The 21657-nt window shown below is 36.2% G+C and overlaps 1 protein-coding gene across 1 annotated transcript; it reads right to left on the reverse strand.

The window, feature by feature from the left end:
• Window positions 1-16800: 16800 nt before the first annotated feature.
• Window positions 16801-19213, reverse strand: LOC132144174 (microfibril-associated glycoprotein 4-like). The gene is made up of 4 exons (XM_059554937.1): window positions 19010-19213; window positions 18833-18929; window positions 18562-18729; window positions 16801-17064 (listed from the first exon to the last, which is right to left on the reverse strand). The coding sequence occupies exons 1-4, from the start codon at window positions 19205-19207 to the stop codon at window positions 16811-16813; spliced, it is 717 nt and encodes a 238-aa protein (XP_059410920.1). The 5' UTR covers window positions 19208-19213; the 3' UTR covers window positions 16801-16810.
• Between the last annotated feature and the right edge of the window lie 2444 nt (window positions 19214-21657).

The raw sequence follows: 21657 nt of genomic DNA on the forward strand, positions 1-21657 counted from the left end.
ATTCTTCACAAAGAACGGCCTTCTCAGCTGCCATAGTTGCAACTCTTGCGTCATCAGAACAGTGTGTTCAACGCATCACCGTTTCGGTTTAAAAAACGTTGTGCAAAGTTTTGTCGGGGATGAACGCAGCCCAGGACTTGTCAATAATGGTCAATCATCACTCAATTAATCACTTAATTATCACATTAACTTTAACTCTGTTAAAATAGGAGTGTTAAATTAACACTGAAGCACTTTCACACTCTTAAGTGTGGTCTCACATATACTACCAGCAGAGTTAATTTCACTCAGATTTTTTTTGCTGTGTACTGTCTAATATATGTATTTGACCTTCAGCGCGTCTTTCAGCTGACCTGTGAGTTTGCTGTAGTCTTCTGCTGTTTTTATGGATTCAGAAATCTTTAGCATATCTTCAGGTTTTCCTTCATGAAGATCACGATCAGCTAGTACGAGTGCTTCTGCAAACCTAACAGGGAGAAAAACATCTGAGTTAGAGTTTGTTTTAACATGCATAAAGAGCACAGCCACAAAAGATGAATCTGTATAATCTTCATAAAAGAAGAATTGGTGATGCAGCATTTTAATATCGTGGCATCACAGATGTGACATTCACTGCTGTTTGGTATCTGCAGGTGTTTTATATCCACATCCTCTTCATTCCAGAGAAACTCACATGGTGTCAATGATGTAGCCCATCTTGTGCTGATAGGCCTGGCGATGGAGAGTGTATCGAGTGCGAAACATGTCATAAACATTATCAGCCTCCTGTTAGACACACAAACATCAGTGTATCAGAGATCCCATAATGCAGTGCTCACATTAAATCTCAATATGGGAAAAACACATTGAAAAAGTTCCATGGGTGACTTTAAATTATTGACTGTAGGGCTGTCCATCAGCGTAATATTGGTGTTTTTCCAAACATGTGCACACGTGAAGATGCTGTTTTACCTGGATATTTGCACACGAGTGAATAAAACTAGTTGTGAAGTTTATAATAGCCTAATTATTGTTTAGAATTAACGCCACTGTAATGTTTATAATGTTTGTAAATGTTTCATTTACCAATACGTTACATTATTTTTGTGTGTGTGATAACTGAATCAGGCACCTTGTCTCTGAAGCAGATGTGTTTTCTGCCGTTAACTTCACAGACTCGAGCAAACTTCAGCAGACGCTGATGGTCAAAACTGTTTCGAATGCCCAGGTGATGACAATCTCTGTCAAATAAATATTCAATATGGGTCATTAATAATAGGATGACCTTTAGACCAGCTTGTTGATGGATAACTTTATCACACGAACAAATGAACAAGACACAGCTAAATTTAAGTTGTCACATATAACATAATAATATTAATACATGTTTTGTTTCAGCTCCATTGTGGAATTAGAAAATAATAACAATAATAATAATAATAATTAAAAAATGATTTAGCTGAAAAGTTGTACTTCAGTTCATTGACTTGTCATTGTCTTTATACTCAAGAAAGCACATCATTTAAAAGCATGAGATGTAAATAATCAAATTAGGTTAAACATGTCAACACATTTTTAGACGGATGAAAAAATAAACAGAGATAATAATATTTACCGTGCGAAATAGTCCCATTTGTCCACATCGATGCCGTTCTGTTTATTTGCAACAATCTCATACAGGAAGGATTTGTCTTCATCTCTGCCTTCGTATCCCCACTGAAAAATAATCACTTTAACATTTTCCACCACAGACTGTGAGTCGATTAGTTTAATTAACCACATCAATATGTACACAGCAAAATCTCCAGTGTTAATTTAACACTCTGAGTGTGGACTCATATAAACACTGAAGCAGTGTTAAAAGTAACACTGAAGCAGAGTTGAAGTTAATGAGATAATTAGCTATATTGAAGACACCTGATGTTAACAAGCAGAATCACCAAACGAGAAAATCACAATTTGTGTGTCACCATTATAGTGGTCAGTGTTTGCTTTAGTTGGGATCTTGGCTTGTGGCTTTTTACTTTTAAAATTTGTTTTGCAAGTCAAGAGCAAAAGTCGGGTGGTGATGATTATGTTTTAATGCAATCGTTGTATGACCTGAGTTGCTGAACTCATTTACAGTGTTTTCTCTAAATACTTCTCCATTATTGATTGTAACAGCTTTGATTACACAATGAAAGCATCTGCATTTTCTATTCATTTTGTAGCCATCTCTTGCAAGTGATTCAGATTTTTTTTTTTTTAATTAAGGAGTCTTAATTAAAAAATTAGGCACACAGAGATAACAAGAATCAGCGTATGAATCTCAACAACGGTGACAAACAGCATAGATAAACAGATAAACAGCCAGATAAACAGATCTACTCTGAACTTCACAAAACTAGATACTAAAAATTCACATAAAAACAGCAAAAATGAAATATAGTTAGAATAAAAAGTTAAAAAGACAGTTCAGCTCATAATTTATTCATGCAGCAATGCATGATGGGAGCCATGGATGAGTTTTTATTGGCTACAACATGCTTTTTTGATGGTCACTGTTGTTGTGATGCTCACACTGATTTTTGATGTATGTGTCTCTAAACTAAAGAATTATTTTCTTTATGTAGAACTAACTTTTAAAAAGTTGTCATATTGTGCCAAAAATGCTGGATTGCTATCTTTTTTTTTTCAACTTAATTTATGTATACATTAATGAAACCTAAACTCACACATTCAGGTCATTCCATGACAATTAGGCCAAACCACAATCAATAGCACACACGATTGCCTTTGCTCTGGTCTGTATGTTATAACTCAGTTACCACAGCCACACAAAGTCTAAAGTAAACAACTGAAGGGTCAAGATCCCAACTAAAGCAAACACTGACCACTATAATGGTGACACACAAATTGTGATTTTCTCGGTTGGTGATTCTGCTTGTTAACATCAGGTGTCTTCAATAATGGTCAATCATAACTCAATTAACTGCTTAATTATCTCATTAACTGCCACTCTGCTTCAGAGTTTATATTTAGTCCACAGACTCCACACTCAGACTGTTAAATTAACTGGAGATTTTGCTGTGTACCTCTGAAGTTTTTGCCCCTTTGATTAACTCTTTAATGAAGGTGACGTCTTTATCATCCAGTTCATGTTCTTTAAACACATCTTCATTCTCAGCCTTCAGACTCTTCACAATGTCAGCGAACATCTGGTCTGACATTTGCTCATGCTGTTGGTAAGAAGATTGAATGTAAGCAATTATGAAATTGTTGATTATTTTCAGTATCTACATTTTTAACTGTTTTCAATCAGTTGTTGCAGCCCTAAAATTGCTCACCTTCCAATTTTCAGGAATGTCATCAGGTAGGCCTAAGAAAAACAATGAACTCTCGATCATATCAGGTTTAGTGTGATCACATACACACTGTCCTTACATATAACTTGAGTCCTGCATGTCCAAATATAACAATGACACAAGTACGATACTTGCATGTTCACTGATCCTTCTGATTAGATTTCATTTTACACAAGCACTTACCTTCGGATCTTTTAATTTTTTTGGCTTCAGGAATAACCCGACCATCAAATGAATGAGAAATTGGACCATGACCTAAAAAAAGAAATAATAATAATAACAATAATAAACAGTATTTTGTGTAGAATTAAAAATATTACAGCCAAAAAAAAAATATATATATATATATATATATTAAATGTTATAAATATTATACAAACCCGATTCCAGAAGAGTTGGGACACTGCACAAATTGTGAATAAAAACAGAATGCAATGATGTGGAAGTTTAAAATTTCTATATTTTATTCAGAATACAACATAGATGACATATCAAATGTCTAAACGGAGAAAATATATCATTTTAAGAGAAAAATACATTGATTTTAAATTTCATGGCATCAACACATCTCAACACAGTTGGGACAAGGCCATGTTTACCACTGCGTGGCATCTCTTCTTTTATAACAGTCTGCAAACGTCTGGGGACTGAGGAGACAAGTTCCACAAGTTTAGGAATAGGAATGTTGTCCCATTCTTGTCTAATACAGGCTTCTAGTTGCTCACCTGTCTTAGGTCTTCTTTGTCACATCTTTCTCTTTATGATGCACCAAATGTTTTCTATGGGTGAAAGATCTGGACTGCAGTCTGGCCATTTCAGGACCCAGATCCTTCTTCTACGCAGCCATGATGTTGTAATTGATGCAGTATGTAGTCTGGCATTGTCATGTTGGAAAATGCAAGGTCTTCCCTGAGAGGGACGATGTCTGTAAGGGAGCATATGTGGATCTAGAACTTGGATATAGCTTTCAGCATTGATGGTGCCTTTCCAGATGTGTAAGCTGCCCATGCCACACGCACTCATGCAACCCCATACCATCAGAGATGCAGGCTTCTGAACTGAGCGCTGATAACAACTTGGGGTGTCCTTCCCACTGGGCAAAGTTATGTCCAGTTGACTTCTTGTGGACGTCTTTTTATGTCTTTGCAGACGTTGAAAAGACGTCCACTGAGGAGTCAGAATTAAAGTTTTTATGACGTCTTTTTTTGACGTCTTCTGTACGTCCGATTTAGACGTTCACAGAACCTCCTTACAAGGTTAAAAACTAGTTCAAAAGTGGTCAGCGGAAATATTTCAACATCATTTAAGGTTCATTTAGACATCATTTATACTGTTTCTGGACCGAATCAACAGTCTCAGGATGCATTAGATTTAGACTCATGTTATTTCAATGTAATTTCCAGACACTGTGTTTGTCCTAAAATCAAGAAAATAAAATAATCTTCATGAAATAATGAAATAACTGATGATTGAGCATGTGGTAAAATCAACTGCAAATCAAATACATTAAATCTCTGAAGATCTCAGCAGAGGAGGATCAAACATCTCCACAAACATGAGAATCATTAGATTGACTTTATTTCTGTCAGACATCTAGAGAAGCTCTTATTGAGAATTAACAGAGGTTTAAATATTGATATTTGATTCATTTGAAGTCACCATTGTGGTGATCAGTGTTTGGTTTAGTTGGGATCTTGGTCCTCATACTTCTTGTGTTAGCTTGTCTCTGGCTGTTATAAGTGTGTGTTAGTGAAACAAAGGATTGTTGTAGCAAAGGAAGACAAATTTAAGAGAGTTCAGGTGTTATCAGCAAGAGTGTTTTATAACACACAGTTACAACAACCAAAGACAAGCTAACACAAGCAGTATGAGGACCAAGATCCCAACTAAACCAAACACTGTCCACCACAATGGTGACTTCAAATGATGTTGATGTAAATGATGTAAATTGATCCTCCTCTGCTGAGATCTTCAGAGATTTAATGTCTTTGATTTGCAGTTGATTTTACCAAATGCTCAATCATCAGTTATTTCATTATTTCATGAAGATTATTTTATTTTCTTGATTTTAGGACAAACACGGTGTCTGGAAATTACATTGAAATAACATGAGTCTAAATCTAATGCATCTGGAGACTGTTGATTTGGTCCAGAAACAGTATAAATTATGTTTAAATTAACCTTAAATGATGTTGAAATTATTTCTACTGACCACTTTTGAACTAGTTTTTAACCTTGTAAGGAGGTTCTCTGAACGTCTAAATCAGACGTACAGAAGACGTCAAAAAAAGACGTCATAAAAACTTTCATTCTGGCTCCTCAGTGGACGTCTTTTCAACGTCTGCAAAGACATAAAAAGACGTCCACTGGACGTAACTCTGCACAGTGGGTTGTCCTCTTTAGTATGAATGACATGGCATGTTTGGCTGCATCATGTTAAGATATGGCCTTTTTTTTACCTATAGAGTTTTAGCCGGCAACGGTGAATGGCACGGTGGATTGTGTTCACCAACAATGTTTTCTGGAAGTATTCCTGAGCCCATGTTGTGATTTCCATTACCTTATTATTCCTGTATGTGATGAAGTGCCATCTAGTTGCACGAAGATCACGGGCATCCAGTATGGTTTTCCGGCCTTGACCCTTAAGCACAGAGATTGTTCCTGATTCTCTGAATCTTTGGATGATATTATGCACTGTAGATGATGATATCTTCAAACTCTTTGCAATTTTTCTCAGAAAAACTCCTTTCTGATATTGCTCCACTATCATGTTGCCAACTGACCTAATAAGTTGCAAATTGGTCCTCCAGCTGTTCCTTATATGTACATTTAACTTTTCCGGCCTCTTTTCCAACTCTTTTGGAATGTGTAGCCCTCATGAAATCCAAAATGAGCCAATATTTGGCACGACATTTCAAAATGTTTCACTTTCAACATTTGATATATTGTCTATATTCTATTGTGAATAAAATATAAGTTCATGAGATTTGTAAATTGTTCCATTACTTTTTTACTCACACTTTGTATAGTGTCCCAACTTTTTTGGAACCGGGTTTGTACTCCTCCTTATGATTTTAATCTATATTCATTTTGAAATAACTTTAATCCACACAAATAAATACACACAAAAAAATCAACAGCAATTCAAACAAAAGTATCAAATCAACACAAATATGAGATGAAGATATTAGGACTGACTAATAAAGGTTGCCGTTTTATTTTTTTTGCTGTATAATTTTCCATAAGCATTAGTGCTCCTCACCCAAGTCATGACACAGACCAGCGATCTGAACACACAGGAAATCCTGTTTGGTAATGTTGAGCTCAGGCTGATTGTCATGAAGGATCTTCACCAGACAACCTGCTAAATATGCCACACTAACACACACACACACACACACACACACACACACACACACACAAACAAACAAGATATTAGCTTACTGATTCTAGAATTTTTACTGAGCAGACTGAGTGATTATGCAATACAATAATGTTTTTAAAATAGTCAATCAATAAATGAAACAAAAGATATAGAGCGCCCACTGAATGTTGGAAACCAGCTTTCTACAGTTTCACAGTTTTGAAGGCTCAGTTCAGATCATTTCTCACCTGAACTGAATTTAATAAACCTTTGAATATAATAATATCTCACCCAAGCGAGTGTTCAAAGCGATTGTGAGAAGCGCCAGGATAGACCAGGTATATCCCTCCCAGCTGTTTGATGTGTCTGAGTCTCTGAAACTGAGGAGTGTCAATGATCTTCACCAGCAGGGGGTGCAGCTCCATGTGTCCATGAATGGGGTCATTGAAGATCTACAAGACAAAAGGCATCTGTTTGCTAAGTGCACTAACTGGTTTTAACTTATAACTAAATATAACTTAACCAACTGGGATAAGATAATAGTTACATAAAATACCTAAAGATGTTATTTTGAGATGTTGACCAATATATTCGCTGCCAAGTAAAACGCCGAGCCTGGGATGGAGTGTGTAAAGCACACTAATACTGGACACTGACTCGTCTCAATTTATCAAAGCATGTCCAATAGCTCAGAAAAACTGTATATAACAGAAACTATGGACTCTTTTATAGCACTTTAGATACAGTTACTCCTTTACAGCCCAGAAAAAGGAGCGCATCACAACTAGATGTGTTTCATATAGCATGGAGGGAAAGTACTTCTACTTATAGAATAGCTCTTAAAACTTCTATGTATGTTTACGTTTTGTCTCTTTTAGAAGAAATCAAACAAAACCCCAGGTATTTATTCAATGTAGTAGCTAAATTAATAACATATAAAACATCAACAGGCGCAGACATTTCCCAAGGAGAAAAAATATTTAAATAGACAATCCGTGGTGATGGTTTTGGAATTTTATTGAGGTTTATAAAGCATACTCATGAATTCTTAAACTGTTCCCTTGGTTTAACAAATTGTGCCCTTGAATGAAAACATATACACTTCCTTCTAAACATGGCGCAATATCCTGTAATGTCCAATTCTCAGGGCATTTACTGTCAAATAGAAAAATATGTGTATTAGAGTTTTGTATAGTTTCGGTTTGACTTGCTCCGTGTCCAATGGTATAACGTATTCAGTTTTGCTGATTAAAATGTCTCCCTTTAAGATAGGTTTGTAAATAAATTAAAACAAATAAAATAGATACAAAAATATTATCTTAAATATCTCGGATGTGGAAACTGTGCTACTCAACTAAACGCTAGTACTCAATTTCAACATTCAACATATTTCAATGAAAAGGTAATTCAAATGATAGATCATAATTTATAGTGTCAGCACATGTTTACTGGAGGTTGTAAAACCGATTTGGAATTTGTTGCTGTAAAATGTGCTATGTAAATAAAATTAATTGACTGCAGATCTCTGTCACATGCAGATATTTAGGTGATAAAGTGCTTTAGTACAATGTGTGCTCTTTCACTCTGCAGCGAGTGCACGAAACAATGTAAACAAGAGCTCATAAAAGTAAGTTAATGATAAAACTCATGATTTCCCATAGAGGAGATTTTCTGCTTCTGTTTTAATGCTTCACTTGCCTTCATGACATCTTTTGAAAAGAGTAAGGAGTATTTATGCAACTCATCGATTTTCATCTGTTTTGCCACTGCAGAGAAAAAATAAATGCTATTTTATACCTGATAGAGAAATATAGAATTGTTTCAGCTTTAAGAAATAAAAATAAAATAATATTCTGTATAAATAGCAAAATTAGTAAACAGAAAAAATATTTACATTCAAAATTATTACCATGCCATTGAATTTGCATTCTTATATTTATCTAAAATATTGATTAAAAACATGCAATTCTTAAATGTATCAAATGAGAGCTATATCTTAATTTTGTTTATACATCTTTTTTTCTTCTCACCTTCTTTTGTACCTTCAGATTCAGCCATCTTCTCTTCTCAAGTATCTGATGATGTTCTTGTGTGCGGTTGGAGATGATGATGATGATGATGGTAATGAGGATCAGTAGAACTGTGTATGATTTTATGGACCGAGAGGCTCCGCCCACTGCAGCATGTTATCAGGGCTTTAAATGATGAGGGTGTGTCAGAATGACTGGCGAGTCAATATCGAAATGAACAGCTCTTACTGGAAATGAAAGCTGTTTTCAGGTTGTCAAGGTTCACCTCACTTTCTTTCTTAATATTTCTATTTTGACAACAATGAATCTGTGAGTCTGTTAAAGGCTGATTATTTTGAAAATGAAATAGAAACACAGAGATCATATAAAAACCATCAGCAATAAGAAGTGGAGAGATACTGTTGTGAAATATAACACTGTTGAACATAAAAATATAAGAGGATGTCAGTAACTGTCTGAAGCAGTAAAGCTCAGTGTATTGCAATTGGTATGCATGCAGTGATTTCAGCTTTGTTGTAATAAAAGTATTGTAGTAAAAGTATAGTTTTTTAAGAGCAATATTTTTTAAGGACACTTTAATTAGTTTGGTATTACATTTTTAGGGTGTAAACTTATTTACTTCATATTAATAATTCTAATAAATTAAGGTTTTAATTTTGACAGAGCTAACTGTACTCAAAAAAAAATCTACTACTGACAATAATAATAAGACAATAATAGATTACAAAACAACAACAGCAGTGTGAATGTAAAATGAACTGAGAGCCCAACATATTTATCTAAATGTTAGTCAAAACTGTAAAACGAAACCTTTCCAAATAAACGTTCCTTGAGGAAATCAATAAAATGCGGATACCAATAAAAGAAAGACAGTAAAGACTTTGGACTTATTCTCAGGTCTATGATATAAGTATTTTATTATAGAGTTAATTGGGTTGTTATGGTCATTTAAGCACTCCCTCCTCGATTAGTTTCTCATTATCCATATCACCCAATAAAATATAAATCAGTCACTAAACCTTTTATATGTGTGTGTGTGTGTGTGTGTGTGTGTGTGTGTGTGTGTGTGTGTGTGTGTGTGTGTGTGTGTGTGTGTGTGTGTGTATTTAAATGTATACATGATCTGAAAGCTGAATAAGTAAAACTTTACATTGATGCATGGTTTGTTAGGAGGACAATATTTTGCTGAGATGCAACTATTTAAAATCTGCAATCTGAGGGTGCAAAAAAAAACCAACTAATCAAAATTCATTTTTAATACATTTACATTATTTTTGGCATTAAAGAAAAATCCACAATTTCTACCAATACAATGCATTTTTTGCCTATTGCTACAAATGTACCTGTGCTACTATGATGACTGCTTTTGTGCTGCAGGGCACATACAGTATTTATATCACAGAGTCTTTGTTATTGACCTCCAGCACACAAACAACAATGACACACAACACGTCACTTAACAAAATACATGCTCTTTAAATTTATGTCCAGAACATCCATTACATCCAGAAAACAGATATGATCAGTTCAACATACTCTAGGACTCAATACCAGACACACAAACCTCAAGAAAGGTGACAACCAACACATGTTAAAAAGATAAGCTCTTTACATCACAGTAAGACAAATAACTAACAATAATAAAAAAGTTGAAATTAAGTCAGCAAACAGCAAAACAATAATGCTATAACAGTAACTGCATAATTTATTCACGCTGCAATGCATGCTGGGAACTCACTAAGCGTTAAGATTTCAACAATATGAAATTCTTTGTTCAGACAACTGTGTTTGACTAGTTGGGGCAACATTTGGAGTAATTTTGTTGGTCTGACAAGGATTTTTGTGTAGTTTCAAGAAAGCTCCTATGAAAATCCTTGGAAAGCCTGTCCAGCCGGTTGCCATGACAAATTTCAAATGAGCATGTGCAGATAAGTTGACCTCACTCTAAGGGCCGTTACATAGTCAACGCGAGAAACGCGAGCAAGCGACGCGCTCCCTTTCATAGTTTAAACAGTGGATGCAAGCGTCACTGGCGATGCGTGTATGCAATACACCACTCACGCAACAGGGGGTAGTAGAGTCAGGGTGATATTAGTAGAGTCGGGTCGCGTGATATTCAGATCACAATGGCAACTGAAGAGGAGTGTATTCTGTTGCTGATTTTACATCGGCGGCAACAAAGGCAACGCAGAGATAGGGCCGTTAAGTTTGCATAATTTTTCCTCTTCGCCCGCCATTATATTCAAACCTTCTTCTTCTGTAAACACAATATACTTGAATTAATGTACAATACTTGCAATGTCGCCCCCACCGACAACGCAAAGTATTGCGTGCATCGGCGTGTCACGTATCAAAAACTAGGACGACACATTTGGCTACGCACCGACGCATAATGGCGGCCGAAGCGTAACGATGCGTAGCCTCGGGGACGCGTATGCGTACAGATGCGTTGACTATGAAACGGCCCTAACTGGGTGTCAACTACAACTTCAAAATAAACTCAACTCAATTTATAAAATAAGATGAACTTTTCCTCAGAAACGTCTGAAAGTGAGTTCAAGTTGCTTACAACAGATAGTTCAAGTTCCAACTAGCAATTTTATTGTCAGTGGATGCAAAAATCTTAGTAAGGTGAACAATTTTGAGTTGTCGTTTTTACAGCGTAGTTTGCACTGCACAAGACATGGTTTCTTTATAATAGATAAACATTCACTGGTTTTATGTGGTAATATAAGTCATCCGGCGATGCAGGTTGTCATTAAGACCACCGGAACGGTTTCTGATGGACTAATATTGTAGTTGCTACTTCCAGTAGACTGATGCAATAGCCAGCTCCAGACGTGCGCTCTCCATTAGTGAAAGTGAAAGTGAAAGTGAAGTGACATTCAGTGTTCAGTGTTGTGCGTTTATGCAAACAAATGTGAGTAATCATGTAAATATTTAATTAACACTTTGTAGTTATAATTGTGAATGTCTGGCGATCTGTGGAATGTTTTTGAGATGTGTAATGAAGATCGCGATGTGACCGCGGATAGGCGCTAATTCCATAAGCCGCGTTAGTCTGATCACATTGAACTCACACGTGTTGTTGTATTTCATGCTGCGTCATGCCATGTATTGGAGTTTACTTTCTTATATAATATTCATATATTATCTGATAGTTGAGTATTCATTTGTGATGAGTGATTTAATCAGTTATTAATATTTTGTGAGTTAATTTGCAGTGAATATATACAGATGTTGTATTCATATTGTATTCTTTATCTGTTTCACAGACCACAACGCAATAACCTCTGTTAAATACTGCCATTTGATCTATCACATCTTCAGATGATGTTGTAAGGGATATCACTGATTACCGGAAAAGTACTATTAAAGAAAAGCATGAAAGGATTCACATCGACCATGTCTGATTATCTAACAGGAATCAATGTCCATATGTGTCCGCCAGTAGAACTGAAAATTTAACGAGGTTGACAGAGGTGGTCGCCTGCAACACAGGTTAAATGAATAAAGCAGCTCGGAACGGACGAGAAAATCAGACAACGATTAGCTCAGATCTGATTCATTTGATCTAAACATTTATTCGTTGTTGATTATGCGCTTCTGAGGAGAGCTCCACTCCATCAAGCTGGGGTCACAATATTTCAGTATTCCTGGTCATAAGTGTCTGTGATTTGAATAGTTTTCTCGTTCAGTTCAGAATGTTACTATTGTTAACTACTATACATCTAATTTGCATATTCTGACGTCACCAGGGGCGGTCATCTCTGATTTCATAATATTTAGGAAATATTAGATATTGATGTTTGAACTTATTTGCATGTTTTGTGTGTTTGTGTATGTGTGTGTGTGTGTGCGTGTGTCTTTTTATCTTCATTCTAAATGATCAGAAAATAGGAAGCCAACAATAAAACAGGAGAAAGTACTAAATTATTTCTATATTACTACACTATATAGCAGTAAAACACATGAACAGTAGCCTACTTTTTGATCAGTTCATCAGTAATATTCAGGAAATAATAGATATTGAATGGATGTTTGAACTTATTTGCAAGGTTGTTTTTTTTTTCATATTCCAAATGATCAGGGAACAAAAAAAAAAAAACGCGAAAAGTAGTAAATTATTACTATATTACTGTGCCATAGTAAAATACATGCGCCTTTTTTTGGATCAGTTGACCAGCTATCTGCCCACTCTGATATCTAGGTGACACAGTTGTAGTTCTTGAGAGTATGGTACCAATCTCTCATTGCATGGCATATTAGGGCTGTCAGGAGAAAGCTGTTGTAGTGACTGCTGAACTACAGCAGAGAGCAGCAAATTACACTGCTCCAGCCATCTAACAGAGAAGTACACGCTACCTTGAGACTTCAGGAGTCATTCACTTCAGCTATTATAACAGTCCATTGCGCTGCTTTACATTACACAGTGCATCAGAATGATTTCACTTTCTTTTCCTTGTGATGAATGCAGGATGAAGCATTCACAAAAAGTCACTGTGAATAGCCCTATTCAGATTGTAATTGTTTCTCGGGGGGACGTAAGTGATTCTCACCATTTACAGTTGGTGTTTTTAATGCCGTCTGAATCCAGGATCTATGTGCTTTTCTCTCACCACCCTCGTAAAGATCCCCTTCAGAAATACTACTGTTTTTAGACAAACACAGAGGTCGAGTGGTGATTTAATTGCTGCCCGAATCCCTGAGTTTACAAGAAGAAATCGATTTAAAATTCAGTGTTTAACACCTTTTTTTAATAACTGTAATTTGCATACATATTTATTTCTGAAATGCTGGAAAGTATTGTGTTTTTTGAGGGAAAGATAACCTTCAGTTCAGTTGCACACGTGTGTTAGCATGGCTCTCAAGTCTTACGTGTCCACAGTGAGACACACGCATGTCGAGTTCACACGCCTTGTATTTCTCACGCTGAGAAGTAAGGGATAGCTTGTCCCACTATTTAAAAAATTAACTCTTTCCCCGTCAGCATTTTCTTTTAAAACAGTTTGCAGCCACCGCCAGCGATTTTGATGATTTTCAGTCAAATTTGATGGTCTCCAGTATATTTTGCTGTATGCAATACACTAAAATAATGATCGGATTTAAACAAAAAAATCTGTTTTATTTTATTTTTTTTTATCAACACTAGAATATAGGTAGGTTTCATAAATAATGGATAATTTTGAGCAAAAAGTTGAAAAAAATCTAATTTTTGTCAAAAGCTACATCTGCATAATATTCAGTATGAATATCAAAGCATAAATCCTGTAAATCGCTTCCATCAACACCTCCAAAGCTAGCACAGATATATAGACCACTTCCTGGATCAACATTGTACTCTGTAACATTATGCTGTTTTCATTTATATGCTGTCTATTGTTGATAATCACATTATTTTTCATATGCATCTGTTTACATAAGAGATTAATGTTTGACCATCCTTTTCACGTGTGTTTTTGTTCGGGAGGTCTTGTACTCGTTCAGAAGATGTGTAATAGTGCCCCCGAGTGTATAACAGTGAAAACTCGTTATAACTCATCAATGGAAGGGAAAGAGTTAATAGACAAGGCTGAGGAAGTTATCTGTCGAGGTCATATCTGTCTCAGATTTTTACCTAGTTACATGCCATCTACCAGCCAATCAGAAATTAGAATGTTTTTTCTGTGTAAATATGGTGATCCCACTGAGAGCATGAACATGGATGCACACCCACACAGAGAGTAAGTTAATAGAGAATTTTTTTTTTTTTGCATTTTTAACATTTAGATTTTACGATTCCTGGACGAATCGCTTACCTCCCCGTCAACACTTTGCTCTCACAGTGATGTCACCATGAGCTCCCAGGATACTCATGATGAGGTCACAATGTGAGGTCACTGTGAGCTAAAAGTGTAACCTCACACTGCACTCAATAGGCTTGTTCGACTTCATGCAGCTCTGCGCAAACCGATCGTCGGCTGACTTGAAGCAGTGCATGCCGGTTAGAAATTTTGTCCGACAGTGCTGACGCCACGTGACTGTGACGTGTGCCATCAAAGTACCGCGAGAGCGATTCCAGAGTAGCCGGAGAACTCAGCCAGCGCAGCTTCTGAAGAGCGGCTGCACCGGTTCTCATGACGACACAACTGATCCACGATTGGCTGGATTCACTGATGACACCGATGACGTGCGTTTCAAGTTTATTGCAACGACTTCAGTTTCAGAAATTCTCATATGGACTTTTAAAACAGTTCAATACGTTTTTATGTCGTCTTCATCTTATAAATCATATTTATTAAATATTGTTTTACTGTATTTACTTTATTGTTAATATAGAGTTTGTGTATGCTAATTTTGCATGACTTTATTTTTTACAGAGACCTTTTACAGTATTCAGCAGCATAACCTATTCAAATGAGCATTTTTAATAACTAAAATGTTAATCTTAAAAACAAACAAACTAATGTGGTCATAAATGTATGCTCCTATACAAATGATACATAATACATTATGTTCCTCCATTTGTTTGGTTTCTTCATATTCTCTAGTTTATTTTGCTGTGTTTATACTTCACCTGCATGTGGTTAGCAAACTGCTAACAACTTGCTGTAACTTCAACTTGACAACATTCTGTTCACTTTCAAATAGAAGGTCTAAACCACAATATAAATCCAACAGAATTGTGCTTTTCTGTATATGAAAATCAATGGTGTTATGTTTAAAATGTTACAAAGAGCTCAGCAGGAGGGTACTGTAAATCTTGTTGTTGAAACCTTCTTAAAAAACACATACCCACCAGGGAATTTTTTTATAGTTTACTTTTATCATTTTGTATTAGCAGAAACACCCATGTAATACTGCTAAAGTATATATCCAATATGTTATCTTGTTTTGGAAGACACCCTTCCAAAACACCACTTATACACACATCTTAAACGCGATCAAGTAAGCAAACGCAGTTTTAAAAAGAAAACTTTTTAGAAAAGTTGCATCCGCAGGCAATGTCGAACACACCTAATGTGTGCTCATACTAATGTGAGGTCAAAGTGCACTCACTGTTCAGAGACTAGGTACCCAGCATGCATTGCAGCATGAAGCTTTTAATTGTCACCATAGTTGAGATTCATACACTGATTTTTTTATGTTTCTCTGTTTTTAAATGACACTGTAGTTTAAAATGCTTGTGACTTGTTATGCTTTTACATAAATTATTAAACTGCTGGCATCGTTAAATACCTTTTATAATTAAAAAACGTTAGATAAGTAGCTCCCCACAAAAACTGCATATTGAATCTGGGTGCTGATTGTGTTATCAATAACAATCCGATATCACCTGGTTGCAGTTTTTTTTTTTTTTTTTTTTGGTATTTCTTGCTTTAACAAATGTGTTTTACAAACACAGTTACAGCAGCCCAAAAAATATAATGTCTAAAAAGTCAAGGGTTTAGAGTCCAACTAAAGCAGATACTTATCAGCTTGATGCTAGTGTGTGAAGTGAAACAATCAAAGATCATCATCTAAATCTCTGTTCATTCTCAATAAGTGCTTTTGTAGATGTCTGACAGAAATAAAGTCAGTCTGATTAATAATGAGTGAAGCTGCTGATGCTGTTTGTGGAAGTAATTGCAACTTCTTACAACTGTGATTACATGATGCAATTCTGAGAGAAAAAAAAAAATTGTGTGGAAAAATGTCAAAATGTTAATTTCTAAGGCGGAAATAGACTTCCAGAGAAGTAGCTTTCAAACCCTGCAGATTTCTGTCAGTGTGGATAATTCACACAGAATCTTATTTAAATTACTGGATTTTGGCCGCAAATGTTTTTCTGAGCAACTGTAAATTGGACCGTACCTTTATTTAAGCATTTGTTTCACTTATGTTATGATTTAGTGTTCATAAAATGATTGATTTCCGATTAGATCAAATCTGACATAATGTACATATAGACATAATACTTTCAATGCAGTTGAAGTTTATTTGAAGGTTTGCTACATTTATACAATAGTAAATCAAACGATCAAAAACAAAGATAAAGTAAAAGCTTAAACCCTTCACATCTGTCAAATGGTGAAAAAAATATCAGACATTGGTTTCTGAAAACACTGATGTTTCTAAAACACACGTTTGATCTTCATGCGGATGGATTTCAGACCCACATCAAGCCCCTTCCAACTTTGCCAAACATCTCCAATGGCAAAAAAGTTTGGATCTTTTCCCCATAAATACACACCGTTGGGGTTTGTACCATGACAGTTTTTGTACCAAAATGCGCCGAGATGCAGACCGGCACAGTTATGTTCATAGGAATCTTGGTCCTTGTCAAAGGTGGAGAACTTCTCTCCGTCATGGTACAACAAAGATTCACCTGCAGAGGAAGAGCATCCTTCAGCACATTGAGATCTTATGACTTATTCACTTGTTTATGACATATTGACCATTTATAATAATACATTTCTGATTATTTAGAATGACATCTATTTCTGATAAAATAAAATAAAAACTCTGATGTTCTACTATACAAGGAACTCTCTAATTTGGTATATTTCTGTAATATTAGAGGTTAAAATGAACAACAGAGCCCAAAGTACTATATTCAACTGCTATTTGTTTTCAGGTTATCCACTGATGTATATAATGACTGGATGCTTATTGCGTTCTAAACTACAGACAATGACTGACAGCCAAAACACTGACCCACATCACCCGATTTGAAGCGTATCAGTCGCACGGGATTAGTTTTTATGATATTTGCATGTAAATTAATTTTTACTTCTACCTGCAATATTCTAATATAATGTGAAATTACATAAACTGGCTGTGCAAGGCAAATTAAGGTATGTGAATAAAAAGCATCAATCTTTATTCAGATTTTGAGGATTTCGTCTGTCCGTCGTTTATCGTGTTCTTCTGTTGTGAATATGAATGTAACTTTTTAATAAGCAGGGGCAATTCCCTACATTCAAAAAATAACTGTTTACATGCTTTGTGTTGTAACTGTAAAGGTATACTTCAGATATAAAAACGCTGAATTGTTAAGGTGTTTTTTTTTCATTAAAATCCTATGATTTTCTGTTAAATTGCATGAGCAGAGCTGGGTACAGGAATCCTCAAGGCAGTTTTGAAGGGAAGACTGGTTGAGGAAGCAGGTTTAGTGATTGACAGGGCTGGTGATGACGAAGAACACACTGTGATGGTGATGGTGATGAAGAAGACTCTGAGCTGAGCCGGATCAGCAATGACGAAGACACACTTATACAGGAGAAAGGTTCATGGGTGGGAAGCACCCTCCATCTCCCAGTCAATAAGCCATTCCCCTGAATCCAGCTCCACCACAATAATCACAGGCAGGGATGTTGTGGCAGGCTCACACATCTGGTCAGCCAGAATCTCAGGCTATTCCTCATGGAAAGTATTTAGCAGCATCCAGTAGGACTTTACCTGGGGCGTCACAAACCAGATCTTGCTGCCAGATCAGACCCAAAACCCCTCCATGAGGGTAATGTTATTTCAGATGACGAGATGGCTGGCACCAATGAACTTCTTCACATACACCTCCAAGTCTCTTCTTCTTTGTAAAATAAAGATTGTGGCCCAGTTGGGGTTGTAATGATTTCACATTGGGGCCATATTTATTCAGGCAATCTCCAATTTAATGTTTCTGTCACAATAATGCTTGTAAAGACAATGATGTTGAAAAAGGTAAAGATCCAAAATAGTCTTTAATAACAGTCACAGGTTGAACCAAACAAAGCAGGCAAGTAACACAAGCATAACAGAGACGACACCAGACAAAGATCTGCAAGAAGGAACAAAAAAGATTGTACCATAACACAAACACACAGATCAAAACTGTAACACCTACCTGCTCCGCCATCTATGAATCCTGAAACATGCAGTCGATACCCATCAGCTTCAGGACCCACAGAGAAAGATGAGTACACTGCAAAAACAGTGTTTCCTTCAAAGTCCTCCAGATCTACTCTCAGCGTGTACCTCCTGTTGCGTGTCAGCTGGTACATGTTCTCCAGCCCTGATCATACACACATGAAGAACACGTTCAACCAAACACTGGACACGAACATCCACACAAACACACACACACACACACACACTCACACACTGTGAGATCTTACCCAGCCAGTATTCACTTTCCACATTCCCAAATCCTCTCTTGTACTGATCCCACGGCCGATAGAAATTCACACTGCCATCCATTCTCCTCTGAATCACCTGTGATGGGTTTATACAGAAGATATTATTTATAATCTATGTTCTGATGTGGGTTTAATGAGCTGAAGTCACATTCGTACCGTCCATCCTCCATTGTCTTCAACTTTCCCATCTGAGATCATCTCACAGTAAACCCAGAGAGGAGCGTCGCCTGCTGGATAGATGGGATAAATCCCACTGATTTTTTGTCCCGAGTTAAAAATGTCAGAACAGTCGAATGGCATGAATTTACAGTCACTGCCCAGTACAGCCGGAAGAAGAGCCACTAAAAACACCATTATCTATATGAGACAGATAGATAAAGAGATGAAATAAAAAAAAATGCTGAACACATCTCTATGAATGTAGAGTTAGTATAAACTTACTGCCATCGTGTCAATCTTTCCCACAGCAGATCACAGCAGAGATCTGTTTTACCTTGACAAAAATAAAAATCATTTCTCTGTTATGTCTATTTCCTGAAAGTTCAAGTTTATGTTCTGTAAAGTAACTGACCATTTGTGTTGTGCCTCTTGTGTTGTTCTGTTTGATAAAAACACTCTTTATATATCTGGCAGATTCTCAGGCGCCTCCTCTGCATCTTTATGTAAATGTAAGCACTAGATGTCTAGCTACATGATCATATTATCTGTAATGTATGTTTACAGAGAGAGAGAGAGAGAGAGAAGATGCAAAATTAAATATTGGATTCTGGCAAATATCCCATTCTGCAGCCAAAAGTTATTTGCACACTAGGTCACACACCATCACTTATAACAAAGGACAAAATGGCCACAACTGTTTTATTTATATTAATTAATTGAGAGAAGTTCAGAATAAGGATTGAAAATAATAATTTTTTTCACATATTATTTATTTATTTACTTATTTATTTGTTGTGTCCTTATAAGTTATCCTCAAAGAAACATATTAAAAATAATAAAAAAAATCCATCTCATGAGCCCTTTAAAGAAAGAAACTTAAAAAGAAGAGGGTTCTGGCTTCAGAGATGTTATTTTCAGTGCTGCTTGGATGTTTAGACAGTTTCACTGTAAATTCTGTAGAAAAATATAGTTTGTTCTCGTTGTATGTTTTTGGGTAATTGATGTTTGTCCTCGATGGGTTTTGGTCTTGAATGTGTTCTAGTGAAAAGAGCTAATAACAGATCACATGAACTCCAGCGTTGCATGTGTCAGAACAGAAATGAGCCTTATGTTGGTTTTTGGGATGTCAACAGCTCAAACCAATTCATTTATTTATTTATTTTTTCAGAGAAAAACATATTGTTTTGTGTGTCAAGAGTACAAATGTATAAAAACAAATAAAGCACTGTGAAGACACAAATACAGACAGCCAGGGTTCTAAATTAAAAATAAATTAAATTAAATTAAATTCTAAATTAAAATAGCCAGGTGTTAATTAAAACTTACTAGCCAGTTTGGCTGGTGATCCATGGCGATTAATGTAAAATAAACGCTAAAAAGAAGACTATTTTGTGAATGCTGATCATGGTCTCGTTGGATACTATGAAAAATAATGCTTAATAAACAGAAATGAATCTGCCGGTGGGGGCAGAGCCACAAATGTGTGCTAGTTTACAAATCCGTGGGAATGGATTGCGAAAGCGTGCGCATGGATTATGAATTCGTGAGTACGGATTCAAAAACCGAGGGTACGGTTTACAAAATCTGAGTGCACGGATTGGGAATCCGTGGGCACGATTTGTTAAACCGAGGGAACAGTTTATGAATTCGTGAGTACGGTTTATAAACTGAGGGGACGGATTGCAAAACCGTTGCCACGGATTGATTTTTTTCTCCTACAGGTGACGTGCGGGGCTTCGTATTACGGACAGAGAAACGTAATGTAATGCAATGTAATGTAATGTAATGCCAAATGGCTGACGGGTCATGAATGGCTTGTGTTTGATCTCAAGAATGTCGTAATGCTTTGTCAGGATTGCCGCATGTAAGTTATACGCGAAAGAAAAGACAAAAGAAATTTCGTGGTGGGAACTAATAATTTTAAATTTGAGTCAGTGTATATTTTGTTGTATGCATTGTACTTTATATGTGTTTTTCATGCCAACAATGTTAATAAAATGATCAAATACATTTAGTGGCACTCATAATTTGTTATTTTTCCCGAAAAAAAAATGGCTAGTGGAAATTCTGATTGGCTAGTAACTTTAGAAAGTTACCAGCCACATTGGCTGGTGATCAAAAATGTTAATTTAGAACCCTGCAGACAGTGTCTTGAAATGTAAGCCTGTTTACCTCTCAAACATCTGATCTACTGAAGAGCAAACCATTGAGGGTGTTGTGTTTTGTTTTGAACATGTCATGTCATCTGCAAAGAAAAAATGGATCCAAGAAACATGTTTGTTAATGTAAGTTAAACAGTACATTGTGAATTAAGATGAATTTCCAGGTGAAGGCAGGTGTGAGTGCATGTGATCTGCATGCAAAGTGAGGCCAAGACTTTTGGAGGGTGCCTGGTGTCAAGAAGGGCAGCGATGAACCCACTTCTCTCCAGGAAAAGCATCAGTGCAGACTGGACTTCATCAAAAGTTACAGCGATTGGACTGCTGAGGACTGGGGTAAAGTAATTTTCTCTGATGAATCCCCTTTCTGATTGTTTGGGGAATTCAGAATAAAGCTTGTCCAGAGAAGAAAAAGTGAGTGCTACCATCAGTCCTGTGTCATGCCAACAGTAAAGCATCCCGGGACCATTCATGAGTGGGGTTGCT

The sequence above is a fragment of the Carassius carassius genome, chromosome 7 (assembly GCF_963082965.1).
Source record: "Carassius carassius chromosome 7, fCarCar2.1, whole genome shotgun sequence".
Lineage (NCBI taxonomy): Eukaryota > Metazoa > Chordata > Actinopteri > Cypriniformes > Cyprinidae > Carassius > Carassius carassius.

Coding starts and splice junctions, on each gene's coding strand:
- LOC132144174 (XM_059554937.1), bottom strand. CDS start 19,207: ATGGTGTTTTTAGTGGCTCTTCTTCCGGCTGTACTGGGCAGTGACTGT. Junction 18,730..18,832: donor GGAAAGTGAATACTGGCTGG/GTAAGATCTCAC, acceptor GTGTATGATCAG/GGCTGGAGAACATGTACCAG. Junction 17,065..18,561: donor ATTCATAGATGGCGGAGCAG/GTAGGTGTTACA, acceptor CTTCCTCTGCAG/GTGAATCTTTGTTGTACCAT.